The sequence below is a fragment of the Andrographis paniculata genome, unplaced genomic scaffold (assembly GCF_009805555.1).
Source record: "Andrographis paniculata isolate CXL003 unplaced genomic scaffold, ASM980555v1 Contig66END, whole genome shotgun sequence".
Classification (NCBI taxonomy): Eukaryota; Viridiplantae; Streptophyta; class Magnoliopsida; order Lamiales; family Acanthaceae; genus Andrographis; species Andrographis paniculata.
The window spans coordinates 1,828,451-1,851,666 of record NW_026137602.1 but is presented as its reverse complement, the minus strand read 5'-3'; the positions used below and the strand labels follow the sequence as shown (position 1 = coordinate 1,851,666).

The following is a 23,216-nucleotide window of genomic DNA, read 5'->3' as shown; positions in this document are numbered from 1 at the left end:
AATATATAGTACTATTAATTTTTTTTTTTTAGAAAAAGATAACCACCGCGTTTTAAGGCGGATTTGTCGAAGCGGCTATGGCAGATTCCGAGTGACGAAGCTGAAGCAGAAGCTGAAGGTTAAGGTTGAAGTCAAAGAGGAAGTTGAGGTGACTTTTCATCTTCAAGCTTATCGACTCAGCCCATGGAGAATCTCTTGGGGCTTCTCAGAGTCAGGGTGAAGAGAGGTATCAATCTCGCCGTTCGCGATGTCCGCAGCAGCGATCCCTACATTGTCATCAAGATGGCTAAACAGGTACCCACCTCTACTTCTTATCATTCCTGTTCCTGTTCCTTCATTCAATTCAATTGCTCCGTAGTCCGTTTGGCCGCTTTGTGATTCCATTTTGGATTTCGAATTTTCCTCCGGCTGGTGTTCTTTGAGTGTTCAGTGATCGATGAATTTGGGCGGGTTGACTTTCTCTTCTGGATAGTTCATTTGCCCTAATTTTAAGATACGTTTCACGGATTACGAATAGAAAGGAAATAATACGTCAAAATTGAAAATACCTTTTTCTTGTGAAGAACATATGGTTAAGATCTAATATATTTTCCCATTCTTTTATCATTGTGGTTGAACAATTAATAATTTTCAGCCCTGCATCCTTTTTCTGATCTCAGATCATCTTCTTTAATGCTTTTTTATTTTATTTTATTTGAAATTTAGAACTTTTGTGGACTATCCATGATATAAGAATTAGATTTTAACTACAGACGAGTGCTTTTTTGAGGTTTCAATTGATTTGATCAACTTATGATCTACAACATACCGTGTGTGTACATATATATATATATATATATATATCTTAACAGTGTGATGTAATTTTTTTATGATACTTACCATATGCTTGTTGCAGACTGTGTTTGCTCACAATTTTGCTGCATGTCATCTCATATCAGCCAGTAATTTCCTCGAATCGATTTACTTTTGGTGCAGAAATTGAAGACTCGGGTAATAAAAAAGAATGTCAATCCAGAATGGAATGAGGACTTGACGCTCTCTATTTCAGATCCTAATGTTCCAATTCTTCTGGTAATCTTCAATTCTTTCATTTATACACATATAATGGAAGTATGCTCCCTTGTTGAGTCTATGCTTTTACCAGCAGATGTTAAATGGATCATGTCTCGTCGCAATTTCTTCTTGTGGTTAGTAAAAAAAAAAAAATATATATATATATATATATATAGATATTGACATTTTGAGGTTTGTGGATAACATTTCCTAACATATGTAGAATTTAGATATGGTTTCCTAATGCGATCAAAGGTGGTCATGAACAATTTATTTTCCATATAAATTAGATTCGAGAAAATGTTAAATATTGTTTAATTTCTATCTCTAAATGGAATGTGAAGGCCGTAGGAATCCATATGTAAGCATGGGTGTGTTTACTTTGATGAATAGTTTAGCTTTTGGTTTTGATTTTTTGTTTGAAGGTTGATTTGGATGATATGTTTTATGAGAGGATAATTTGTTTTAGAAGGAATCACAAGGATCGAAATTTAAATAATAATAATAATAATCATAAGAATAAACTTTAACAAAAAATCACTAAGTAAATAGAGTTATAGGGTGTGTTTGTTTTTTTAGTTTTTGGGTTTGGATTTTTAAATAGTAAAAAGTTGAATTTGAATAGTTGTTTGATGTGATGTTTTTTAATGTAAAATAAATTTGTAGTATAATATAAAAAAAAAAGAAAAATAATTATTTGATGCGATATTTTTTAAGAAATAAAGGACTTGAATGGTAGAACTCACAAAAGAATACAACCATAGTGTCTAAGATAGACTCGAATAACTCCTTTGAGAATGTATAGACGATTCCCATTTCGGCATGCCATTATGGAATGAAATTATAATCATGAAATCGAGTAAGCGACTCCGGATCAATTTTATTCGAATTTATGATTTATCTACCTCATCCTTTAGTGCAAGAGTGTTCTAACTGTCTATCATCTCATCCTCTGTGTAACATCAGACTGTCTACGACCATGACACATTCAGCATGGATGACAAGATGGGCGATGCAGAGATTGACATTCGGCCATTCATAGAAGCTGTGAAAATGAAACTGGACAGCCTTCCAAACGGCACGATCATCACCAAAACACAACCTTCGAGAACCAACTGCTTCTCGGAAGAGAGCTGCGTAGTCTGGAAAGATGGGAGGGTAGTGCAGAACATGTTCCTGAGGCTGAGAAATGTGGAGTGTGGCGAAGTTGAAATCGAGCTGCAATGGGTCAACGTCCCGGGCTCGAGAGGTTTGTGAACTAAATTCCAACTTGTTGCTTGTGTGGGTGTATTTATCTTCATCTTGCAATTGTTTATTTACTATATGTGAATCTTTAGTTGCTCGTGATATATATAACTTGCTTTCAAGTGTTTATGTATATTTATTTGGATTTCCATTTACATTTTTACTTGCTTTTGTTGTAGATGTGTATGAAGAATCTTTTATTCAAATTTGATGAAAGATTGTCATTTCTTATGAATTATGATTATTTACACATGCACATATGTTACAAATCTTTGTTACTACTCCCGACACGGTATTTTAGGTAACGTAGGTTATTAACTTATTAATAATAAGTTAATATAATATTTTATTATTTTTTATATATGTAGTGTTGTTGGTATTTTAAATATTTTTACAATTAATATATGCAATACGACAATAAAATTTTATATAATACAAATGAATAAAAGAATATATTTATTTATTTACATTATCATAAATTAGTTTTATAAAAAATAAGAGTTTTAAAGGTAAATAAAAATATTTGTTAATTGATGAGAAATATAGAAATAAAGGGGTTTTGAGTGTGTCTATATGTAAAATGTTAAAAGTTTAGTTAGACCAAAAAGAAAGATGGAATATTTCTTATGCTTTTTAAGTTGGTATGAAATGTTATTTTTCTTTTTGGTATCAAGTGACTTATGAATTGGAACTATGTATTTTTTTCTTTTTGGATTTTATTTATCATTCCTTTTTTTTTTTTTTTTCCGCCTTCAATGATTTTGAAATGAAAAGGACGTTGATATTGATGTTTTGAATGAAAACTAAAAATTTAATATAATGGTTATAATAGAAGATTAAGGGTGTTTTTTTTTTTGTGTTTTTATGTTTATTTTTATATATTTGTTGTAAGGTTTTCATCAATTTTTTGACACATTAAATTAAATAAGTGAATAGTATTTTAGTATTTTAAAATAATAATTAATATATATAATTAATTTTTTTAAAAATATGTGTTTAAATATTTTAAATATTATATCTTATCAAAATATATATCATATGGAGATATCATTGTAAGAATTAAGCTTATATAGTACAAATAAATAAAAGAATTATTTATTTATTTATTTATAATTAATATAAATTAATATTAAAAAATAAAAAATTTAAATATAAATAAAAAAATTATGGAAAAAAACAGTAAAAATAAATAAATTCTGAATGAATAATACAATTAAAATGTTAAAAATTTAATTTAATTAATTTATATTTATTAAATTAATTTTATACAAACTATATGTCAATTGTTATAAAACTGCATATATAATTTAGTTTTATATTTCAAATATTACATTCATATCTATCTATATTATGTTAAAAAATTTATTTAAAATCAAAAAATTTATTTAAAATCAAAAGTTAAAACTCTTTGTTTTCCAGCAAATTAAATTCAATTTGCACTGTTTATTGTGTTTTAATATCAGAATTTTCTAATAAAATATAAATTATATTCTTTTTTTTTTTTCAAACCCGTTGAATTATGTTACTATTTTTCTATCTCTTCAATTTATTCTATTTTATCATATTAAATAATTTTATCTCATTATAATTTTATTATTTTTTACTTTAACATATAATAATTTATTTGTCGGTATCTTTTTTTTTTTACGGATTGGATTAAAATTCCTCTCTCTATTTTGGTATTTAAATTTGTTAAAATTTTGATACATGAGATTTATGTTGAGACCAATATTGTTATCCACACACCAAATACACAGAAACCTACAATATGTGGCCCAATTAGAATCTTGACTTTACTTAGCCCATGACCCGGTCTTTGATCCGTGCCTTTTATCTGAGAAAGATCCATTACTGTCCGATTTAGGAATTGCTTCTCGGCCATTGATCTAGTTTGACCTTCAATATATAATGTTGGAGAGGGAGGGGCGCCGTATAGGAAATAATACACACATTGAGTGATATTCCCACTCTCTCTAACTTACTCTCTTTGGCCTCTCTATAAAATCCACCATTGCGGTGTTGTTCTGATCTTGGTTCATTTCTGTACACTTCAAAACTCAACCATAAAGCCCACTCCATATTGGGAGCCCGACCTAGGGAGAAACATGGCCCATAAGAAAGCCCAAATCAGTGAGATACTTAGTCAAAGAAGAAACGGATAAAACATAATTTGAAAATGAGAAGGATTTTGGGGAGGTTGGAGAAAAATAAGGAAGTAAACCTTATCCGAACAAGGTTTAGAGAATAAAAGGAAAAAGAAGACGCCGTGAGAGGGCACCTCATCTTCTTCAACATTAATTTTTTTTTTGCAATTTAATTTCCGCAGTATTTTCAGAATTTTTACAGCTTTTTTCGATTAATTTCAATTTAATTTTCAACTTCGTTAATTTTTCGGTTAATTTTTCTTCGTTAATTTTTCGGTTATCGCGAGATAAGCCGGATCCTTTCTTGAGGAGGCCGGGGAACCCTACGATAAAATCAATTCCGACAGGCTTTTCCAATTAAGCCGTCGGTGGTGATTTTTTTACGACAACAGATTGACATGCCTGGTGGGACACCGACGTCTCGCGATTTTTACATACAACTTCGGAAGAAAATTGATGTCGCCGACGACTGCAAAGATGTTTAAAAACAAATGAATCGTCGGCGATTCGTCATCGTGGCCTGCGCAACATGCTGCCCCACGCGATGAGGCCTCCGCTGCTGCTGGAAGGCCAGACCAAAACATTAGCCTTCCAGCCAGCGTCCTTCAGGAGCAGATCCGTGGGGAAATTCGGTCGTCCCTTCACGGATCCGCCCAAGAACTATCGAAATACATTAGCGACGTTCTAAAATCCGCCATTCGGAACGAGTTTGCGCTGCTTATGGAGGAAGAAACTAAAAAAAGTAAGGTCCGGAAGGTCGATTCCAGCGAGCCAGATATTTGGCCTTCCGCGGGCCTTACAACCAGCTTCGCAGCAGATCCGAAATCCCAGGCCCTTAAGTATGACCATATTACTCTGTTCGGTAGGGATACCGGATCTGGAGGACCTCTGATCACCATCCAGAAGGTCGGAGAATCTCGAACGTCGGCCGGGCAGGCTTCCTTTGGGCCGCCTTCAACCGACGGATTTGGGATGACCTTCGGGTTAGTCCCATCAGTACCATATAAGCAAAATAATCCGCTAATTTCTGGAAATACTTTCAGCACCCTAGTCACCACTCCAAGCCTTCGAAAAAACCCAATGGCCGGACAAGAGACTTCCAATGCATGGGGGGCAGGGCCGACAGCGATACCAGCACTTTCGTTGGTCCCAAAGCTTTCTGGAATGACTTGGGAACCAGGAGGATCAGTCCTAACACCATCCCAATACACTGGGGGGCAGGGAGCTGCTGGGGAAGGTCGATTTGCTGCTGGTTCCGGGCTGGAACAAACCTACGAACATTCTGCCCAACCAGCCCCTGAAAATACACCATTGCAACAGGTTCCAATCTTTAGAGAACCTACGGAAGGCCCTCGAGCTTGTTCTCACAACGGGGACCTACTCAACAAGCCTTTCCGCAGTCGGCGTTACACAATCCGCCGTCCATTCAGGCAGCTTCCGAACAGCCTGGGGGGCAGGCAGAAATGGTGCCGCTGCCACATCATATCATAAATCCACAGGTAATCGAATTCATAGGATATATGGCGATCGGAAAAGCAAGGATTCGATTGAGCAATTCTTGGAAAAATTAAGGAGCGCAGAAACTAGATGCCAAGTTCGTGTACCAGAGGACCAGGGGGTGAATGTGGTAATAAATAACATGACGCACCAGCTGCGTGACAGCCTGGCTCTTCAGGAATGTCACGACTTTCGGCAGCCGATGTCCAAAGCTATGAAGGCCAAACAGCCCTTCAAAGAAGCTCAAATGGCCCGAAATCAAAAGTTTCTGAGTTGTAATCATTGCGTGTTTGCCCAAGAAGGGGTTGCCGAGGTCGACGAGGAGCAAGATGAGACCTTCTTGGCTGAAATTTCACAGAGGAAGGCATATACATGCCCGGCTCTTAAGCCGCCTCGACGGAATGAGGTGAATCTGAAAATATCTTACTCGTTCGACATCGCGAAGACAGAGCAGATTTTTGACTACTTGCTGAAAGATAACCAGCTCCGCCTTAAAGAAGGTCACAAAATGCCGATCAAATAAGAGCTGAATGGAAAGTTATTTTGTATGTGGCATGGAGTATATGACCATAAGATCGGGAACTGCATTTCCTTCCAAAATACAGTCCAAAAAGCCATCAAAGAAGGCCGCCTCAAGCTGGCCGAAAAATCTGACTTGAAAATAGACACGGAGTCGTTCCCCACGCCGATAAACATTGTCGGAGTACGTCCAGCTAGGTCCAAAAAGACAAATTCGGGGTTTGGAGCAGATGGTAGGAAAACAGACCCCGCAAATTCACTATTCCAGCAGGTTCCATTCTTCAGAGAGGCTGCAGAAGGCTCCCGAGTTTGTTTCCCACAACGAGGACTTGTTCATCAGGCCTTCTCGCAGCCTGCAGCGCGCAATCTGCCGCTCGTTCAGGCAACTCCCGAACAACCTGAAGGGCAGGCAGAAACGCTGCGACCACCGCCTCCAACTATAAATCCTCAAGCGATCGAGGAGGCAATTCGGGGAATTTATGGTGATCGCATCCGCTTACTGGTAAAGCCACACTACCAAAGGCCTTTTCCGGAGTATATTCCCTTGGATCACCCGCTGCCCCGTGACGCTAGGATGCCCGAATTTACGCTATTCTCAGGAGAAGATGCCCGTTCTACGATCGAACACGTTAGCCGATTCACGGCTCAGTGCGAAGGAGAGTACGGAAACAACGATTGGTACAAACTCCAGCTCTTCTCTTTGTCCCTTACAGGTCCAGCTTTTTCATGGTATACCTCGCTACCTCCGAACTCCATTTGCACCTGGGCGGACATGGAAAGAGTCTTCCACGAACGATTTTACAGTCCGCTCCCAGAAGTGACTGTCTCGGACTTGACTAATTTACGACAATGAGGAGACGAATCCGTGGAACAGTTTCTGGAGCGCTTCAGAAGATCAGAAACTAGGTGCCAAGTCCGTATTCCAGAGAATCAAGTGGTTAATATGGCCATTGATAATATGACGCACCAGCTACGGGACAAACTCGCTCTCCAGGAATATCACGATTTCCGAAAGTTGACCTCCAAAGCTGTAAAGGCTGAATATCTTGTAAGGGAGGCCCAGGCAGCGCGTAACCAAAAGTTTCGAAACACAAGCCATTGTGTTTTTACCCCAGAGGAGATTCCCGAGAAGGCAGAGGAAGGAGAAGAAACCTTCATAGCGGAAATCACACAAGGGAAAACATACGCGTGTCCAGCCCTTAAACCTCCTCGACGGAAAGACGTCAACCCAAAGTTGTCCTATTTGTTATATATTGCAAAAACCGAGCAGATCTTCGAGCATCTGCTGAAGGATAACCAGCTTCGCCTTAAAGAGGGACACAAGATGTCATCCGAAGAATAGCTGAATGGAAAATCATTTTGCAAGTGGCACGGGTTGTACGGTCACCGGATTGGTAATTGTATCGCTTTCCGAAATACGGTTCAGAAAGTAATCAAAGAAGGCTGCCTCAAGCTGGCCGAGAAACCAGACATGAGAATAGACACAGAGCCATTCCCTGCACCGATAAACGTCGTTGGAATGCATCCTGCTAGGTTCAAAAAGGCCGGATCAGAGTTTAGAGCAGGCAACAGGGGAACAAGCCATAAGAAACTAGAATTCGAGAGACTCGGAAGGACAATTAAACCTCCGAGAAGGAATTCAGTGTGCGATAGGCTTTCCCCCACAAATACAGTCGCTGAAGTGAGTTTCGAAAAAGGATGGGAAATTTGGCGAGTAACGTCCGTGGACCAAGTAGTGATCACACCCCATCAAACCCGGCAGCCTGGAAAGGCTCCAGACGACGGGAGTTGGACACGAAACCAGAAGGACCGGTCGAATCAACTTCCTACCAGAACTAAAAAACGGAGGGCCCAGTGACAGCGTTTAGCCGCTCGTCTTGAACAACAGGCTGAAAGGCGACAAGTGAATCTTCATATAAGAGTCACTAACGTACAGCACCAACGATCTGGAGGGAAGAATGAAGAAAGGTTAGATCTGGACTCTGAGGATCTGCGCCATCACATTCAAACCCGGAAAGAATGGAGGCCAAAAGGAGTCTTCTCAAGGGTCAAATTTCCCCAAGAGACCAGCTTTACGGTGACGATCGGAGAAAATCCAATCCCTGAAGATGAACCTAAGATTGACGCCCTCGTATGCGACGAGGCTGCAGAAATAGTTACAGACCTTATCGCTGACAACGAACATCTGAAACAACATAAAAAAGACCTTGAGATTGGGACCATGGGCGTGTTACCTCAGGAATTTGAAGCACCTTCGTATCAGCCTGATTTCCTCAAGGGAGACGTCTTGCTGGAAGAAGCCGGTCCGTTGTACTGGGCAGAACAAGAGCCGAACATGTTGGAAAAATTTCCAGACCCAGTGGTTTTCCAGAAATTGTCTGACGAGGATACACGGCACCTTAAACCATTGTTCCTTACTGTTTACCTCGACGGAAAAACAGTCAGCAAGGTCCTGATTGATGGAGGGGCATCAGTCAACATCATGACCTTGCCCACCTTGAGGAAAATAGGGAAAACTCGAAACGATCTAATTCCAACGTCATTACGGATGACCGACTTCACTGGCAATGCCCATTCGGCTGCGGGCATTTTAGTGGCAAAAGTGACTGTTGGAACCAGAATATATCAGATGGCCTTCTTTGTTGTCGAGGGAAAGCCGACTTATTCAGCCATTCTTGGGAGGGACTGGATTCATACTACTCAATGTGTGCCGTCAACTCTCCACCAAAAAGTTATGTTTTGGAATGGGAACCAAGTCGAAACAGTGGCGGCCGAAACCAATCCTAATATGGAAGTACATTCGGCCGAAGCTGTGTATTATTCTCCAGAAGTTTACCCACTTTCTATGATGCTGGAGGACGCAGAGAGATGGAATGAGTGTAATTTAACCATAAAAGGGTACGAAATCACAATAGAGGCCGACGAACGGCCCGACGATGCAGGCAGTCATCATGTCTGACAACCTAATTATACGAGAGTGAGAGGCAAGGGCAGGCAGATCAGGTTGTCCATTTATACAAGGAAGTGATCTGGCCACCCGATTGCCTGATAAGCAGGCAGGAGCGGTTCCCGAACCGCCTGCGTATGATCAAAATGAAGAAAATGTTCAGCCGCCAATCCAGAAAGCTACCCTTTCTTTCGAAGCTCAAGATCCTCTGGAAGAGGTTAACCTAGGAAGTAATGCAGCGCCACGGATGACGAGGATTAGCACCTTACTAGACGGCAGCGCAAAAGAGAAACTGGTCGCTCTGATCCGTGAATTCAGAGACTGTTTCGCATGGGATTACCATGAGATGCCAGGGTTGTCAAGAAGGATGGTAGAACACCGATTACCCATCAAGAATTCATGCCGCCCCCATAAGCAGGCCCCTAGGCGTTTCAACCCAGAACTATTGCCGAAGGTAAAAGAGGAGATCGAAAAACTTCTTAAGGTTAATTTCATTCGAACATGCAGGTATCCAGAATGGATCTCCAATATTGTGCCCGTGCCGAAGAAAAAATAGGAAGATCCGCATTTGCATTGATTTCCGGAACCTCAACCTAGCAACTCCAAAAGACGAGTATGTAATGCCAATCGCCGATATGCTCGTAGATTCTACGGCGGGATATGAAATCTTATCATTCATGGATGGATACTTGGGATACAATCAAATATACTTGGCCGAAGAAGACACTCATAAAACGGCCTTCCGATGCCCTGGGGCAATCGGAATCTTTGAATGGATAGTCATGCCTTTTGGTTTAAAGAACGCCGGAGCCACTTACCAAAGGGCCATGAATGTCAATTTTCACGACCTGATTGGCACTAGCATGGAGGTGTATATAGATGATGTAGTCGTGAAGTCCCGAGTCTTCGCCGATCATTTACTGGATCTTCGCAGAGCCTTCCTGCGAATGAGGCAGCATGACCTCAAGATGAACCCGGCCAAATGCGCCTTCGGAGTACAAGCAGGAAATTTCTTGGGGTTCTTGGTGCATCAAAGGGGTATCGAGATTGATAAAAACAAGGCTAAGGCTGTCCAAGACCTCGGGCCTCCTCGCAACATTAAGAAATTACAAAGCCTGATGGGAAAAATCAATTTCTTGAGGAGATTCATCGCCAACGCCGCTGGCAGGATGAAAGCTTTCTCTACATTATTGCGAGGGAGGAAAGACGCATTCGAATGGAGAGATGCCTAGCAGCAAGCTCTGGATCAGATCAAGCAGGCGTTAACATCTCCGCCGGTGTTAATGCCGCCGATCCGTGGAAAAGGGTTAAAACTATATATAGCTGCGACCGACGATACGATAGGTCGTCTTCTAGCCCAGGATGATAACGAAGGTCGAGAGCGTGCTGTTTACTATCTTAGTAAGACCCTAAATGAGGCCGAAACTCGATATTCAGGCATAAAAAAACTCTGCTTATCTTTATATAATGCCTGTACAAAGTTAGAATATTATCTATTGCCTGTCGAAACTATGGTTATATGTAAAGTTGATCTCCTCCGCTATTTGCTAAACAGGCCAGTCTTTCGGGGCCGTTTGGTTAAATGGGCACTAAAATTAACATTATTCTCGTTAACATATCAGCCCCTCAAGGCCGTCAAAGGACAGGCCATTGTCGATTTTTTAGCCGAACATCCAGGGATGGTTCAGGCCACAGCGATAGATTATGTAGGGGTGGAACCCTGGACGGTAGCTTTCTACGGTTCTAGCACCATGGGGGCAGCCGGAGCAAGTGTGATAATCCATAACCCAGAAGGAGAGGTGTGGCGTTTCGCGCACCAACTCCCGCAAGGCGTTACGAATAACCAGGCTGAATATGAAACTTTACTGTTAGCTTTACGCTTCCTCGTGGCCCGAAAAGTCAGGAAGGTTGTCATCCGCGAGGATTCTCAATTAGTTGTCCGACAGACCCTTAAAGAGTTCAAGTGTAGAGATCCGAAACTTCAGATTCTTCTTCGCGAAGTCCATAGTCTTCTATAGCAGCTTACAGACGTAGTTTTAGAAGATATACCCCGAGGTGAAAATGCTGAAGCGAACGATTTGGCGCAGTAGGCGTCCGGTTTCAGAAGGAGACACATACCTCGGGAAGGCAAATGCTCACAGGTCGATAGGCCAAGTCCGGATTGGCGAACCCCCTTACTGGAAGGGTTACCCGACCCCAGGAAGGTCACGATAAAAGCCGAATGATATCAACTCATGAAATACACTCAAATCAATGGGGAACTGTATCGACGAAGGTCGGACGGGACGCTGGCGCGCTGCATAGGGCACGAAGAAGCACGAAAGGCCATGGCAGAAGTCCACGAAGGCATCGGAGGAGCACATAGAGCTGGACCTACGATGAGATGGACGATACTGCGCTATGGCTATTTTTGCCCGCGGATATCGCAGGATTGCATCGATTATGCACGGGGATGTCCGGCCTGTCAACGCCATGGACCGCTCTGACAAATCCCCGTAGAGGAACTCCATTCGATTGTTAAGCTTTGGCCCTTCTTGGGTTGGGTAATAGACGTGATTGGAAAGATACATCCATCGTCTTCTAAAGGGCATTCGTTTATTCTCGTGGCCACCGACTACTTCACGAAATGGGCGGAGGCCATACCACTCGTCAAAGTGCAGTAAAGCCACATTATACGCTTCATCAAGGCGAATATCATCCATAGATTCGGCATCCCCAAGACTATTACTACCGATTAGGGTACAGTGTTCATGGGGACGAAGGTCAAGGCGTTTGTGGCTCAATATGGAATTCAATTGCTCCATTCTTCCCCCTACTACCCTCAAGCTAACGGACAGGCTGAAGCGACGAATAAAGCATTGATCTCAATTATCAGAAAGGGGCTGGAAGACAATTCCAAGAATATGGGACAACACGCGCGGACCAAGATTCAGAAGGTTACAAAACTATCTGGAGACCAAATTGATTTTATACCCAGATAGTTTTATGGGGGGCATTTGTACACTCCAAAACTCAACCATAAAGCCCAATCCATATTGGGAGCCCGACCTAGGGAGAAACAAGGCCCACAAGAAGGCCTAAATCAGTGAGATACTTGGTCAAAGGAGAAACGGATAAAGCATAATTTGAAAGTGAGAAGGATTTGGGGGAGGTTGGAGAAAAATAAGGAAGTAAACCTTATCCGAACAAGGTTTAGAGAATAAAAGGAAAAAGAAGACGCCGTGAGAGGGCACCTCATCTTCTTCAACATTAATTTTTTTTTTTTTTTGCAATTTAATTTCCGCAGTATTTTCAAAATTTTTATAGCTTTCTTCGATTAATTTCAATTTAATTTTCAGCTTCGTTCTTGTTTATTTTACCTTCTTTCTTTGTTAATTTTTCGGTTATCGCGAGATAGCCCAGATCCTTTCTTGAGGAGGCCGGGGAACCCTACGATAAAATCAATTCTGACAGGCTTTTCCGATTAAGCCTTCGGTGGCAATTTTTTTACGACAACAATTTCTTTGGCTGTTGCTCTTGATCTGTGGAGGTTGTAGCGTGGTTACTTACCCATGTTTTGATGATTACGAGCTGCAAAGGGTTGCTTCTTGTCTTGGTGGCTTTGATTGTTTATGTGGTGTTTCTTTGTCCATAGATTGTGTTCCGTAAGCCATCTTATCTTGCTGTGGGGTTTGTTTTGGGTTTTAGCAAAAGATTAGGGCCAATTCAATTGTGTTAGTCGTGTTTGAGTGGTTGTGTGTCGATTTGGTTATTCTTGGGTGATATTGGGGGCTGAGCCTAAAAACTAAGCCCTAGTTCAAAGTTTATTACTATTTTTCGTAAATAAAATCTCATTTTCAATTCTTAAATTTCATTACAAAATTCAGTCCCCACTCACACATTACACACACTGCACTCCCCACTTTTAATAATTATTAACATTAATTTCCTACTCCAAAGCTCAATTACAATATTGCCCTCACCTCTTTCCAAAATTTAGTTTTTTTTTTTTTTAGATATTCCTCTCTCCTTGTTATGTTATTCTCGCGCGAAGCAGCTTCTGTCCAGTATTCTATTTTTTTCGCGCGTGATCGATGGCGCTACCGAATCCAAATTTCAACCTTTAGGTTTAATTCGCACAAGGAAAACATTGGTTAGAGAAAGTTTCGATTTCAAATGTTCTTTTGTTGTGATCATTTTTTTGGTTGATTACAATGGTGTTGTTAGAGCTCACGATCGATCCTACCCATGTTTCACTAAAGACGAAGATCGGAACTACGGTATGATCGTTTATCTTCACTATTATTTCACTAATCCTTTGGTGATTGTGCGTTGTTTGAGATTATTTGTTGCAGTATGTGGTAATCTTTTACAATATATGACAATATGTATAGAAAAAAGTTTTAAGAGAGATGTTGCGATTTAATGGTAGTATGTGTGGGCATTTTCACACAAAATCTTTATTTGGTGGAGTATACATATATTTATTAATCTTATATATGTTGTCTGATATTGTATGTTTTATTTCTTTGAAAATGCCCTGGTTTGGTTGATATGTACTACGATTATTTATGTATGAACCTTGATATATGTTACATGTGCTTTTAAATTTATGGTTCATAAAATCTTGTTGTTATGCAGCCGTGTGCTGAAAATAATGAAAATTGTGAATGATTTTGCTGGAGGTTAAAGTTTTTTCTTCACGTTGATAGTCGGTATAATTGAAAAGAATACGTTGTTTTGGATACTGCCTCAAGCACTTAGTGGATAACTTTTACACATAGGTATTGTTTGGGGGTTTGGATTTTGAGTTGGGATTTGAATAGTAAAAATTTTGAATTTGAATAGTTGTATGATGTGATATTTTAAATGTAAAATTGATTTTTAGTATAATATAAAAAATGAAAAATAGGTGTTTGATTTGATATTTTTTGGGAGAAAAATTGAATGAATAGTGAATAGTGGATTTGGGGACAAATCCCCTAAGCAAACACACCCGTAGAATATATGTTTTATTTTTATGATATGTGCAACAAAATAATTAAATTCATATATTTTTATGATATGTGTAACAAAATAATTACATTTCTTATATAGAATGCGGATATATCCGATGAACCACAAGAAACGATATATGTCCGTTTTCAACAAAGTTATTTACGAAGAACCCATTAATTCGGTGCCGACTCATGATATGGATGTGGCACAAAATAACCCCAGGCAAAGATAATTCGTTCTAAAACATCTATCCAACCATGTCGGCCAAAAAAAGACGGTTTAAATCACAACAGGTAAAACAATCTAAAAAATGTGGTCGCCAATGACATAACCGATGAAGTTGCAAGGATGATTTATCTTATGTATTTCTGATTTCCTCATATGACAAGAATTTCCTTTTATTTTTGACTGATTGTACATTGAACGGAGATATTTGTACAAGACCACTATTGAATGATTTCAAAATTAGATGATATTTCTCTTATATTCCTCGTCGTACACAACTAATATGTGGGGGTATATATCATTACAAATTAATTGCAAATTAGTCGTATATAGAGGTATGCGAATTCACAACAAAAATACATTAAAGTTATTGTATTTGTATAAAATATGACTAAGGATAAAAATTATCAACAACGATATAGAGCTTGGCTTATTAAATTCAGAGGTCCTTTGTGTCCCCGAAATACTCCTTATGGTATAACATGACTTATAGCGTATTCCCACCATTTATCTCAAATTACATTAATATTGAATCACGTGTAGGGGTCCTTCGATGACGTTTGAAAAGTATATTCATTAATACCGGTGGTATACATAGTACGAGTAAGCGGGCGCATCTTTGCATATGAAGGTATTCATATTTGAGTGCAAGTATTATTAATGTGAACACGGGTATTCAACCAACAAGGCCAAAATTTGTCAATGATTGTTGTTAGATCAAATAACTACGAGTTGATTACATCATATCCACTTCTTGGACAGTGAGTATGGAATAGGGAATACTTCGAGACGATATACAAAAGAACATATTCATGCATTCAATGGTGGATGAAGAATGTCACTTAGGGTAGATATGAAATAAAATATGTTGAAATGGTCTATAGCAATAGATATATTGAACTCATTGGATAATCGATGACCTAATACGTTCTTTGTAATGTGATTGTCCGTCTAAACATTTATGAGAGTGAGAAGTAACACCCAATGAGAGTAAATGGACTATAAGGGATTGAAAATAATAATTGTGAGACATATTAGACTTTCCCACAATATAGGAAACATATTAGTCATTGATGTGGACTCGTCATCGGTCCATCGGTGCTTTCAGAACTATTTGGTGAATACACATCTTCTCAATGTACGTAGATTCCGGGTAAAATTACTTATATATCATATTCCTTCGTACGAGTAGATTCAATGAGTTCATAGGTACATAAATTAGAAATGAAGGTACAAATATCACTATGGGGGTATGTGGTCTCGGTCTAGGGGTTTGTCGATACTCAATCATTAAATTTTTGCAACCGACGTATATTATTTACTTTTGTGGGTACCTGTTCTCATCCAATATATCTGCGCACGTGATTTGGGTGTCCAAGTAACATATAGAGGTATATATAAGAAAATTTAGATTATCTATAATATATACAGACGTATACATAACCAAAATGCAAGTATATATAAACAACCTCTTAAAATATCATGCGCTAATTTAAAATAGTCAGTGATTAGCAAAGTCTACTTCAATATATAACATTAATGGATAAGTACCCCTACTTGACCTCAAATCTAAGCTATTCATCAATTCGACTGTAACAAATCGCATTCTAAATATTCAGATTGGACTAGACAGATCCTCCGTTGCCCTTTGTTAAAAGTCTTGCAGCAATTTTAGCCCTCAAACCTTGACATCATCGAATTCAGATGCCCAACCACCCGGTGGATAATGGTCTTTATCGTATAAAGGGTAGCTCTCAGCGTATATGCATACAAGTGGCCCATAGTCAAGACTCTCACATTGGTATCTGTAACGATCTTTTAAGTTTAGTCATCTTTGTATAAAAGAAACGCATAAAGAATCTGGAGGTAAGACCTTTGTATTTTTTTCGGGTCCGTCATCATTTTAAAGCAAAAATATGTCTTCATGAGTATACCTATCACAAACACAAGTTTTTGGAATAACTACGAAGGTAAATAATCTTCTATTTGAGACATATGAATTAACAGTCAAAGTACACTAAAGGTAATGAGAGACACTCCAAAATAATATAAAGAACAAACAAAATTTTACTAATCGACAAAAATAGATACATCTATAACCAACTTCATGACAAAGACATCGTCAAATACCTTTAGTACTTAAAAAATCACCCGAAAAGAAATAATTTGCCTACGGTACTTGAAGAAAACAAGAAGCACCGCATGCGTCACATCCCAATCAATTTACTATAAATATAAACCTAGAAAAATGCAAGTAAATGTACTTCTAAAGACAACAAGATCATTTATAATTTCAAACACATTAAAATAATTCATATTCGACTTGATGGTGCAATACAATGTCAAAGTAAAATGACCCGTCATCAAAGCTTGTACAAACCCAAATGAGACACAAATAAAATAAATCAAAGCATATCATAAATTAAAAAACTTGATCCTACCAAAAACAAAAATATTAACTTAATTTTTTGAACTCCACTTCAGGGAGAAGGTTTTTTTCGGCATCTCGAACGGGAACGGAGCTCTGGCAGACAAGTGGAGACTTCCGATGGCGACGAAAGTTTATGTGAGGAGGCTCAACGACAATTACTATGGCGGAAAGTTCAACAGAGAAGGCAATGTAGGAGAGAATGAGTTTCGAAAAAATAACCAAGCCACAACTTCGGATGGTGGATTTTATTAGGGTTTTGTTTTATTTTTTTTGTTTAATTTTCTGTAACGGATTTCAGTACATAAATAAAAATTTCAAACACATAACTTGACATTGTTTTGGTATAGTGAAATGATTTTGAAGTATGTAATTAGATAATATAAATTTATATAAAATTAACAGAAATACACACAATATTCGTTACATTATATCGTGATTTCAGAAGTACTTTATTTTTAATGTATCTTAAGGCTTATAAATAAATAGTTTGAAAATCATATTTGGCATGTACAAGTTCGGTAAGTAAGATATAAGTTTTTAAGGGCGTTTGGCTCTAGTTTTGAAAATATAGAAAATTTGGCGAATTTTAATACTTTGTTCAATTTTGCTTTTTATATAACTTTATTTTAACATAAAAAATTAAAAAATATAAGTATAGGAATAGATTCTTTTTAAACAATGGATTTTTAAAAATTTTAAAAATTTAAATAAAACTTTGTATTTAATATTTCCTAATTTCCAATACAATATAGTTTTGTTTATCATTTTTGTCTATTTCAAAATAATAGTTTTATTTTTATAAATAATAATTATGTCTATTTTTTCATTTTTATTATACAATTATTACTATTTATTACACTAATGCATCCACAAGAGCAAAAAAATCTTTTATCATCGATATTTTTTACCAATTAATTTTATGTTAAACCCAATTAAAACTATGTTTACGTGACGGAGGAAGCATGATATTTTATAAAAGAAAACAAACATATAATATTTTAAGAAAATGGTACCATAACTCTAAAATATATTGTCTGAGAATATTTCAATGAAGTATAAGTACACATGCAAAGTAAAAAATAATACTAGTACTAATAAACATAAAAAAAAAAAGAAAAAAAAAAAGAACCATGGATCTAAATCGGAGACAACTTTAAAACGGCGAAAGTTTTGCCATTTGGGAAAACGACAAAAGGTGTTACATAAATTAATGAATAAATGGTTTCTAGTTGAGGCATCCACAGTTTAGCAGAGCATACCGCCTGCCCAAATACTAATTAACTATGGCCGCAGCCGGCCGTCACATCGCACCAACCAATCGCCGCACCGGCCATCTGCACTCCACTCCAATCAATGGCTTCACTCACCTCCCTGCCGCTGCAATCTCTTTGTCTCCCATTCTCCAGAATCAATTCTGATTTCCCCGCCATCTACGGTTTTGCGAAGCCCTCGCGATCCATCAAGGCCTGTATGGCCGCGGCGCGGCCGTCGGCGGCGGAGGCGTCGTGTGTCGGATTCAGGAATTTGATGGAAACGTTTACTGTTGATGTGCAGAGGGCGGAGGGTAGGCCGCTGGACGTTCCACTCATCGCGCCGTTCACGATAGCATCTTCGAGGTTGGAGGGAGTGGAGAATGTCGCAATTCGAGTTGAGTTGAGGAATGGGTGTGTGGGGTGGGGGGAGTCTCCGGTGCTTCCGCACGTCACGGCGGAGGATCAACCGACTGCTCTTGCCAAAGTGGCGGAAGCTTGCTCGTTCCTGGAGCGGAGTTCCGGGGGGACTCTTGGCCACGTCTTGACGGAGATTAATCGGATGTTTTCCGGTCACTCATCTGCTTCGGTGAGTTGTTGAATCCAATTTCATATTTTCGCCTCCACCTTTGATTCTGTATTTTGGTCGATAAGCTTTGGTTTTGTTGACTCCAATCATGGGTTAATTGATTTAAAGTTTTTTTTTACCTTAATTCGATTCTATAAATGATTGGATTTGGATTTTGAACGTGGGATTCATAACTCAGTTTGAGTCATTGTACTGATCTTGTTATTGCTTCTTGTATTGATTGTGCATTTACTGTTGTAATTTACTTTTTTTCCCTACAATAAGATCGAAAGATTTTGAAGTGGTATCTAAGTTGGTCTTCGAAAAATTGAGGAATCTCTCGTGCAAATTGTGTTGTTGCGAGTGTGTTTTTGGGGACATTTTGGAGTCTGCATAAAATGCTATGCTTTGTGCTTTCTTTTTTCTGTGTCCTTGAAAATTCAAGAAATCTTTCTTAACAATTTCTGTGTTCTGAGTGGTTATTGCCTATGGGGACGTTTTTTGTTCTGCATAATATACTGTGCTTTGCGTTTTATGTTTTCATGTCATTCTTGATGAAGATTTAGGGATTTCTAAGTCGAGTGTAGTGATTGAAGTGCAGTTAGTGCTGCTTCACTCTGCGAATACAGTACAACTTTGTTGTCGATCTGGAAGAACAGGATGATTGAATGGTAAAAAGGCCATCCTCACTCAAAAACATGTTGTCGATCTGTGATGATCCAACCTTGTATTTTGTCTGTGGGATTACGTTTTCATGTACCTGGATAGTTGAACTTTCGTAAGAATACATGCATGTTCATGATCATCTCTTTTTTGTCAGTTTAGAGAACTTCACATATGCTTTGCTGAAGCCTGAAAGTTTCATGGAATGTAAGAGCATCAATAAATCCAACTATAATCTATGTCGTTGTATCATTTTACTGAATTTTTCTCTGCATATGTTATCTTTGCTGACATAAAGTGTAGATGACAATAAGGATGCTGTAAATACTGAAACTTTAGTAATGTACATGCTAGACTCAGGTAAAGAAAATTTTGGTCATCAGTTATCAGCTGATTGGTTTAAATGCCTTTCTTCCATTAATTCCTCATTTTAACTTGCTCTGCCCTGCCTTTACCGAGATCAACTGATATGAAATGTTAACTACTAACAGAGAATACGTCATGGATCTCATTTACCAAAAACATTTGGCACTATTTGTACCTTACCTTGAATGTGCTTCATAATTGCAGTTCGAGAGTCATAATTTTGTAATGATAGTTGGAAATTGCAATGGGAAACATGAAATGATGTCAAGATTAGAGCAAAGGCAACTTATTGAAACAAACTCTGAAGCTTATTGTATATTGTCTGCTGATGAAGGTCAGAGCAGGAATTGAAATGGCACTGATTGATGCTGTGGCGAACAGCATTAGAGTACCTCTGAGGAGATTATTCGGTGGATTTTCTGATACAATAACAACCGATATAACAGTGAGTTAGTTTTGTCATTGGAAAAGTAAAAATCTGTCTGAAGGAACTATTAATCTCTCTCTATTGTTGGTTAATAACCTGAATGTATGTATAGATTCCTATAGTTTCCCCTACTGAAGCAGCAGAGCTGGCTTCAGAGTATCGCAGTCGAGGATTCAAGACCTTGAAGCTGAAAGTCGGGAAGAACCTAACCGGTGACATCCAGGTGCTTCAGGCAATACGAGCGGTCCATCCAGACTGCCTATTTGTCTTGGATGCCAATGAAGGTTATAATTCCGATGAAGCCATTCAAGTTCTGGAAAAGTTACATGGTAAGGGATACACAATGAGTTCAATCCATTGTGTATCATTCCAACCAGAAATTTTCTTATGACATACATATATTAATTATGTTATTTCGATTTTTTGTGTTGCAGAGATGGAGGTAACACCAGTTCTTTTTGAGCAACCTGTTCATAGAGATGATTGGGAGGGTCTTGGTCGTGTTAGCCATACTGCTAAAAGCAAATATGGGGTGTCTGTTGCTGCTGATGAAAGCTGTCGTAGCTTGGCTGATGTGCATAAAATCGTGAAAGAAAATCTTGCACATGTAGTCAACATTAAGCTCGCCAAATTGGGAGTGTTGGGTGCCCTTGAAGTCATCGACTTAGCAAGAGCATCTGGATTAGATTTGATGATCGGTGGTATGGTCGAAACCAGACTTGCTATGGGCTTTGCTGGTCATTTGGCAGCCGGCCTAGGTTGCTTCAAGTAAGCAAAAATCTATGCTGCCTAAAGTAAAACATCTAGCAATTAAACTATGCCATATCTTGCAATAATTGTTACATGGCAGTAACTTGTAACATTTTCTTTGCAGATTCATTGACCTCGATACTCCTCTGTTATTAGCCGAGGATCCTGTTCTTGAGGGCTACGAAGGTACTAGATCCTGGTGGTACTACATACAATAATATCTCTTTCAATTTGTTCACTAACTTGGGAATGTTATATGTCTAGTTTCGGGTCCAATTTACAAGTTCTCTAACTCTCGAGGTCACGGTGGCTTTCTTCATTGGGATAATATCGCATGGTAAGTACTAATCTTGAATTCATGTGACATTTTTTTTTTTTTTTTAATAAGGTGTGTTGAGTCGAAACATGTGACATAACATATGCACTTTTTGGTGTGATCTATGTGGTCTTTCGTGCTCTTGGTGTTGGTTGCTTCAGACAACCGTCGACAAGTCTTACTTTCATCTGGTAAATCCATGCGGCTATGGCTTAGCTTAGCTTGCCATTCTACTTATGCATGTGTAACGTTTGATGTGGGCGATTGAAGATTGGTGAAGTAGTCTTGTTAAGGGTAGGGTGGGTAGAGTTGTTGAGACTAAAACTACTCGCTGGATGAGTATATTTAATTTGAAATTACTGTATTGATGAACTTACTTGCAGCTCAGTTCGTATTGAGTTGGCAATGAAATGTTGTTTGTGATTTTATGGTGATATATTGTTTTTTGAGTTACTTGATAGAGGTTTTTTTTGAGGATTTTGGAATTTTGAAAGTTTGAAAAAATAAAGAGTTAGTATTTAATTTGATATTATGTGGTAGAAAAATGTGTATTTGATGTGCTATTTTTTTTAAAAAAAAATAAATAGTGTAAAAAATGATCGAAATGATTGAAAGTGATGCCCGTCCTTCAAATGTAATTTGCTTTTGTATGATTGGAAATTAGGAAGTTTTGGGCAATGTTTTGTTTGAGGGATTGGATTGGATTTACATTATTTATCCAATTTTTTTCCCCCCCCCCAAAACATCAAATCAAACACCTATAAAAATCAATTTTACATTCAAAACATGACATCAACACCTATTTATATCACTATCATACAACTATTCAAATTCAAAATTTTTACTATTCAAATTCTAATTCAAAATTCAAACTCCCAAACAAACACACCCTTAGAGTATTGGTACTTTTTCCAATATTATATTAAAGAAACTAATCCAAAATTTTCTATTTTGTTTGAGGTTTTGGATTTTGAATTTGGATTTGATAATAAAAATTTTATATTTGAATAGTTGTATGATGTGATATAAATAGGTGTTGATGTGATATTTTGAATGTAAAATTGATTTTTAGTATAATATAAAAAATAAAAAATAAGTGTTTGATTTGATGTTTTTGGGGAAAAAAAATTGAATGAATAGTATAAATTCAATCCAATCCCCCGAACAAACACACTTTTACTTCCACGTTTATGTATGCATATATATATTTAGAAAAAAAAAAAAGTTATATTTTTATATTATGTAAGTAATTAATAAATTATTATTATTTATCAATATTTTGATTTATTAATAATTGATTGAAACAATAATTTATATTATTTATTATTTAATTAAGTCTAGTTTTAACCTATTTTTGATTTATTTAGTTTTATTATAAAAATGTTTTGTGTTGTATTTTTTATTATTATAGTTAGTATTGGTTAATTGATAAAATAAAATTTAGAAATAATAATTAATTGTTTTAAGAAAACAACACATTACAAACATAATAGAAATTTTTGAAATCAAAATAAAATAAAATAACTTAATTATTTATTGAACCAAAGTTTTGCCATATATTTTTAATCAAATTGCTTTGGGTTATTGATATGTTCTAAGTCACATTATATTTCTTATAAATTTTATAATTATGATATATCTATATAGAGAATATGAATAACATGGGTCATTACAAAAATAAAAAAATAAAAAATAAGTATATCTAATTGGCTACAATATTTGTAATTATAAAATATTTTTTAGTTAAAATGTGTTACTTAGTAACAAATATTAGTTTCATTACTAAAGATAAATTATATACTACAAAATTAATTTTGTCGCTAAAATTATTTTGCTAA

General features: G+C 37.5%; 2 protein-coding genes across 3 annotated transcripts; both read left to right on the top strand.

Annotated features, from left to right (window-relative positions):
• The first annotated feature begins 42 nt into the window (after positions 1-42).
• On the top strand, positions 43-2,533 carry LOC127262940 (protein C2-DOMAIN ABA-RELATED 4-like). The gene is made up of 3 exons (XM_051291811.1): positions 43-294; positions 976-1,071; positions 2,020-2,533. The coding sequence occupies exons 1-3, from the start codon at positions 184-186 to the stop codon at positions 2,308-2,310; spliced, it is 498 nt and encodes a 165-aa protein (XP_051147768.1). The 5' UTR covers positions 43-183; the 3' UTR covers positions 2,311-2,533.
• A 15,736-nt stretch (positions 2,534-18,269) lies between these two features.
• LOC127263147 (L-Ala-D/L-amino acid epimerase) lies at positions 18,270-21,833 on the top strand. Of its 2 annotated transcripts, XM_051292128.1 has the most exons (7): positions 18,271-18,877; positions 20,220-20,330; positions 20,425-20,641; positions 20,747-21,080; positions 21,187-21,248; positions 21,327-21,399; positions 21,540-21,833. In XM_051292128.1, coding segments are annotated over exons 1-7 (1,284 nt in total). In that variant the 5' UTR covers positions 18,271-18,391; the 3' UTR covers positions 21,541-21,833. The 2 variants fall into 2 exon arrangements, with proteins under 2 accessions (XP_051148084.1, XP_051148085.1); XM_051292127.1 differs by lacking the exon at positions 21,540-21,833 and having other exon boundaries at positions 18,270-18,877; positions 21,327-21,403.
• Positions 21,834-23,216: the final 1,383 nt, after the last annotated feature.